Here is a 7,077-nt window from a genome sequence, read left to right as displayed (position 1 = left end):
AGAAAAGGATAATTCTACATTTCATCTGGAATGTTTCGGAAATTATTGTATACAACTTTGTTTAGTTATCGCTTATACCCACTATCTTGACTTAGTTCCATTAACTATATAAAACTTATTTTTTCCGTGTAGTATTAAAAGTTATAGATATTTCAAACATAATAATGAAATAATATAAAGTATTTAACAGTTAACGCAATCACGGACTCGGCGAATGGGCTACGACATATAAATAACATATGACTGTACTCTGACTTGTACTACTGAATCTATATAGCTGGCTATAATTTGACCTATACTACTGGACCCTTAATACTCTTGCCCCAAAATGCGCGACTGTAGTTTGGCTACTCTTCTCATACACCCAAACTTGCTGACTATTTTACGCTATACACTACTGATTCTCTCTCCCCTTCACTCTCATTCAACCCTCCTGTTTCACTTTCCCGTCCTCCTGTCTTTTTTTCATTCTCTTTTGAAATGGATTTGGCATGCTCAAAAAGTAGTACTGACTGTCAGCAAAAAATGATTACATTATACGTGATTCACAAAACAACACATTCTCATATGTATTAATCATAAAACAGTAGTCCTATATAAAAATTCAAAATTAATTAATCAAAATGTAACTCGATTTAAAGGCTACAATTTCGTTAAACCTTTTATTGGATATTGATTTAAACTAACACGTTCATTTAATTAATAGCTCATTATCATGATTTGACCAATATCTGTCTAAAAATAAATAGGTGAATTATTATCTGAATTTAATTATTATATTTATTATAAATTATGATTGTAATAATAAAACAATCTAAGTGGAATGTTTAAAGTGTGATCCAGCAACAAAAATAGTTTACAATTTCACGTCTTATTTTATTTTATTTGATGAACAAATATTTACTTAGAAGAATCATAAAGCCTCCCAAGAGATGATATCAATATATTGCGTAAATAACCCAAATTCCAAACATTTCATTTTTTTCAAATAATATGAGACGTCTTTGAATTGCATTGACGTACTTTAAACACTTGAAATCAAGCTTTTAATAAAATTCCTGTTCTTGGAATGATTTTAAATATATCAACAAGATAATAATATTTTTAATGTTAAATCAAATGGATTCTTGTTAAGTCTGTAACTAATATCCTGTTCTTTGAATAATTCATCCGGTTTAATTGGATTATGATGTTAAATTTGATCTCCCTGAGACACGCGAATTCAACTAAAGAGGAACCTAGCTAGAACTGCAATTTAACGAATTATACTTGAACTTAGTTATAAATTCACTAGAATTTAATTGTGGTTTTACTTTTATTTCGGACTCACTACAAAACATAAAGGACCCCGCACTAAATGTATGGGAAAATGGCGTTCGGTGGATTTAGCTGAAACTTTGTAATTTTTAAGGTTATAAGTGCCGTATGAAATATCCGTAAAAAAATCAAAAAAATGGACAGTTTTAGCACTATGCGGCGCTAAGCTCTCAAGATTAGCGAATAAAACGAATTACAACAGATTTTGTTACAAAAGCGATGCCAACATAGAAATCACGGTTCAGATCGTGGTCTGTTATATTTTCGCCTACACCGTTGACTCATATAGCGCACTTCTCAAAACGATCAAACGCTAAGCGCCCAAAATTTTAACTTGACTCATATTGTCATTGGTTTGGCTAAACATGTTACTGACCACTTCTTGATGCGTGTTTCGTATACAGACATCGCTTGTGTCGCTAAAGCTACTAGGATTGGTTCTATTCGCTGATCATGGGCGCTTAGCGTTCGGCCCTCTGGCAAAGGGTACACTGTTATTATCGATGTGCGCACTAGTTACTAATGTTACTTTGGATACAATTTCTGTCTTCAAAAAAGGAATTACTTAGTCAAGTTCAAATCTTGAGCGCTTAGTGTTTGATCGTTTCGAGAAGCGCAAAATGTAACTCATTGGTTTGGACAAACATATTACTGACTACTTTCTGATGCGTGATTCTTATAGTGACATCACTTTTGTCGCTAAAGTTACTAGGATTGGTTTTATTCGCTGATCTTGAGCGCTTAGCGTTCAACCCTCTTGCGAAGGGTAGAATGTTATTATCGGTATGTGCGCACTAGTTACTAATGTTACTATGGGTACCATTTCTGCCTTTAAAGAAGTGATTAATTAGTCAAGTTAAAACCTTGAGCGCTTAGCGTTTGATCGTTTTGAGAAGCGCGCTATATGAGTCAACGGTGTAGGCGAAAATATGACAGACCACGATCTGAACCGTGATTTCTATGTTGACATCGCTTTTGTAACAAAATCTGTTGTAATTCGTTTTATTCACTGATCTTGAGCGCTTAGCGCCGCATAGCGCTAAAACTGTCCATTTTTTTAAATTTTTTTACGGATATTTCATCCGGCACTTATAACCTTGAAAATTACAAAGTTTCAGCTAAATCCACCGAAAGCCATTTTCCCATACATTTAGTGCCGGGTCCTTTAGAGTAGCTATCTGGACAGCACACAACTCGATTAAATTAATAGCGTAACCTTATTAATAAAATAAAGGATTTAAAAAATCGTAGAATTATTAAAACCTGATTCATAAACGAAAAGACTAAGGTGACCTTGCCCTCATATTATTAGTTCTCCAAGATAAACTCGATGACAATTTTTTATATTTATAAAAAAATACATACAGGATTATTTTCAGCTGCAATCATCTATGATGTCCTAATGCTTTTAAAAATCTTAATACTGTTAAGGCTAACATCATACCAAACGATTTGCAGTTTTCCGTTTTAATATTTCAAGTGCAAATTTAGGTCAAATTAAATGTATATATTTGCTCAAGGTTAGTTTCACAATTCGTTTCTCTTCGGATAGACAGTTCATGTTAGAAAAATTGGAGATCCCAGAGCAGAATCCTGACAACATGAATTAAAAGTTCAAATGTCATTAAACACAAAGTGGGAAACTCAATTTATATAGCGTAATAAAAGTAAAAAGTCATAGAAAATTCGATTTAACTTTCAAGTTCACAAACTGAGAGTAATAATTTGGTATACACATGGGAAATTCCAGATCTTTCAGTAAAAATCTAACAACTTTATAATTAATTACTTGAGAAGCTGATTTAAAAACCATTGCAAATTTTAAAAGTATTAATAATAGAAAGTTAAAACCCTTATTGAAAATAAATGAAAATATTCTAAAATATTGTAAAAATTATTTTTTGTGTGACTTATGTTACCCAGCCTCAGGGTAGCCAATCATTCTCATATTGTTTTTGAGAATTCGAAAAAACTGATATCTACAGACTCAAATTATTAAAAAAATGAATGAACATTTTGCCATACTTTTAATTAATCCTTTTTAAAAAGAGTAACTATAAGTAAATAGCATACCTCCGTGCGCGCTTCTGATTGGGCCCCGTCAGGTTGAGGCCACAGCTGTTACATCTTAAGCACTCCTCGTGATAGTGATTGTTGTCATACAGCGGAGACGGTTCTGAAAGAAATTTTAAAAATAAAACATTTTTGCCTGATTATATACATATATATTAGTTGGTAATTTAAAATAATGTTGAATATTGACGTCCCATGATATTTTTATCTCTATTTATCTATTTTTATTATTACTTATTCCCATCGCTTAGCAACCTCGATTTCTTACACGGCAAAAATGATGGGTTTAGAAGGGTGTGGCTTAAGTTTGTCTTCGAAGAGCTATAAAGAATTTTAGTATACGTGCGTTTAGGAATGTTGATATGAAGGTAGAGACGTGCTGGCTATATGAGGTGGTTGGCTTGGGTTATTTTGGTGCCCAACGTAGATAATTACATTCACTGTATGATAGGTTGAAATATCTTTATAATTATTATTCTTTGTTATCTTAATCATAAATATTATAAAAATATTTAAATTAAGAAATCTATTTATTAAATTCTAACTAATGTGAAAGGTATTTTTCAGATTGTTCATGAAGACAGTTCCAGTTAGGAGAAACTACTTTTTAAAAACTTTTCAGGAAGTTCAGAGGTCGCTAATCCTCCTTCTATGTCAGTATAAACACTTTTAGAAGAATAGATTTTTATTACTAAAATAGAAATCAGTGAGCCAATGCTTTGTTTTGGCAGACATTTCTACAAATTATAATCGTTTAATTTTACGATTTCTTTCAGTAGTTATTGACTTTTTCTTTATGCTTTTAGTCGAAAATAACACTTGACACTTTCAACCAATTCAGATTCGATTTCTATTCAGACTGCAAACGTCTTTGATTTGGAAATTGCTAAATTTATACAGTTTCTATTTGATACATAGTGTTCAATATTCAATCATTTCACTACAAAATTATTTTTAAAATGTCCACATTTTATATTTGAAAGTATAGAACTGAAGGGTGTCACGGCATAACCATGCAATTGCCATTTTTTAACACGTTTTATTCTCATTTATGTAAACTGAGATTAACAACAAAATGGACTTAGTACCTACTTTGGACAGCAGTTATTCTTTGACGATCTATATGTCGAAAAAGATGAAAATTTTTCAAAATTTTGTGTATTGAGATCTCTAGAATTTCATCAAATCTCAAGTCCAATTTTACATTATTTTTTTTATTTTTTAATTTGATTTTTGAGAAGGGTTTTTCTTTCTTGAAAAATTTGTTCAAAAGAACTTCCATGCTTTTGCAGCGATACTCTTCAACTGTCAATATTTTCTTTCAAATGATGTTTAATTTTAATGAGTTGTAAATTGTTGTTAATTAAATGATTTAATTTAGAATTATTCAAATTTGAAATTGGTTACATTAAAAATGGTTCTATTCTGCATTATTCAATTCAAAATTTCAAACACTTAAAAATTGGTTTAAATTTTTTTATTTTGAGAGCTGTAATTAAAAAATTTTATTGACTAAGAATTTATTTAATCTTTACAAATTTGTTACTGCATCACATAAAAGATAGAGGAAAATACATTCATACGAGTACGATAACGCAGGAGTTTCCATGTAGAAAGAAACAAACCACCGAAGAATATTGCATACATATATTTTTTCCAGAATCAAGAAACTTGCAAGATTCTTCATATGATCTTGTGGTTAATATATACGTCGCGTGGAAGGAAGAAACCGACCTTACAGCACAAAAAATCGAAGGCGAGGATTTTTATAATTCTAAAGACATACTCGGAGAAATGTCCTTTTCTGACAAAAGGATGTTTATTGACGTAATTGGCATTTAATTTTAAACTTAAGGCTTAGAGGATTTTAATTTGTCTTCACAGGAATCCTTTTTGCAGAAAAAATTATCCTTGCGCGACTAACTTCACCTAATCTAGCAGCCAAATAATTAAGTCTGTTTTAAAAGTATATTCACGTGGTTCAATACAAAATAGCTATTAGGACGATGTTTTTTTATAGGCAACTTTTTCTCTGAGAGGGGCGAAAGCGTGCCGAATCCAATGAGCCTTCTTTCAAATATGTGTGTTCGAAATTGAACGAAGTATAAGGCGTTTTATATAACGTTCGTTTAACAATCGCGGGAGCCCGTCCCATGAATTTCAAGAAAATTTTAGAGGCTAGTAGTTTTGCTCTAAAAAAACCTAAAGCACTTGAAACTAAAAAGAAAAAAAGATTTTCGAAAAAAGTGCGGTTTTCCTAGATATCATTTTCAATGCCTTTTTAAACAAATAATGTTTTCAAATCTTGCGCAAGACAAGAATTGACATTCTCATACAAGAAAGTTGTTTACGTCTCTTAAATATCTAATAAACAATACAAACAACATAAAACTGTTATGCACTTTATATAAATACAGATGTTATTTATAGTGTACTTGTTTCGTAAACTTTATCTGGGATTTTCCTATTTTAGATAAAAAAGAAAAAGAAGATTTATCCGCAATACACATTATTTTTCTCTCTATGATTCAAGGCGTGAATAAATTTCTGGCGCCCCTATCCTTTAGGACGTGCGAACATTGACTACCAACCGTTGGATAGCAGTCGAAGGGATTAGGTAATCATGAGATTCACTAGGAGGGAGCGTGCTGTCCCTTTGACATTATAGGATTTGCTCGTAGACGTAGTCTTGAGTGGCTAAAAAGAATCTAGCGATTGCAAATTGTAAGAAATATTTAATTTCGTTGCCGATCGCGGCCTTTATAAAAAAATTAGGTAATTGCAGATGCTTTTATAGTTTTCATTAAGTTATTCGCTCTTTTAAAGGTAATTTTTTCACAATTTCGTAAAAGAAATGTTGATGAACAACGAATAAAATTCTTCTAATTGCCAAAGATCACTAACAGTGAAAGGTTTTCAAATAAAAATTTATATTTCAAGACTTTTAACACTAAACCGCCTATTTTTCATCATAACTTTCACAACTCAAAAAATAGTATTTTTGTATAATAGGATAGACCTTAAAAATGTAGATTTTCTTTTTCTGTAATTTTCTATAGAATCATTTAACAAGTTTGTGAAATTCCCTGAAGAATAGATGATCCAAAAAACTCGCAATTTCGATATTTTAATTGCACTTAAAATTTTACTATGCTTATTGATCCATGAAGTACATATTTTGCTGCATTTAAGTCATCTAAAACTGTGCACTTTTTGTGATTAAGTTTTCAGATTTTGTTATTTGACCTTTAACTTCATTGTGGTGCGCTTCGCATTTATATATTTATATTATTGGCCAAGAAGATAAAAAACATGTTGCCGACCTTTTTCTGTGATAAAGAATTCCAGAATAATAAGTTTATTGCTTGGATGACTTTGTATTCATATGTAGGTGAATTTTTGTGACTGAATTAAATAAACTTTTGAGTATTTATCAGTTTTTCATACCTTAAATAAATGACAATTGTAAAATATTATATAATCAAAATAAAATAATTGCAGTAGAAAAATAATTTCAAAATTGAACCGCTGGTGACCAACAGGGGATAGGCGCGAAACGCCATCGTTTTAGTTGGCTTTTGGGACATTTATTTACCAGGTGTATACATATGAAACCGGTATTTTTTCAAGAAAAAAACACATTTATTTCAAGAGAATGATAACAAATATTTTATTCAAAGTATGCGC

General features: G+C 31.1%; 1 protein-coding gene across 1 annotated transcript in view; it reads right to left on the bottom strand.

Moving 5' to 3' along the window:
- Window positions 1-7,077, bottom strand: part of LOC117175513 — a 265,411-nt gene that overhangs the window by 39,374 nt on the left and 218,960 nt on the right. The window contains exon 12 of the mRNA XM_033365220.1: window positions 3,391-3,493. Coding sequence (XP_033221111.1) covers window positions 3,391-3,493 — 103 coding nt within the window. The remainder of the gene's footprint in view (window positions 1-3,390; window positions 3,494-7,077) is intronic.

This window comes from Belonocnema kinseyi, chromosome 6, assembly GCF_010883055.1.
Source record: "Belonocnema kinseyi isolate 2016_QV_RU_SX_M_011 chromosome 6, B_treatae_v1, whole genome shotgun sequence".
In the NCBI taxonomy this organism is placed as follows: domain Eukaryota; kingdom Metazoa; phylum Arthropoda; class Insecta; order Hymenoptera; family Cynipidae; genus Belonocnema; species Belonocnema kinseyi.
This window is presented reverse-complemented; position numbering and strand designations above follow the sequence as displayed.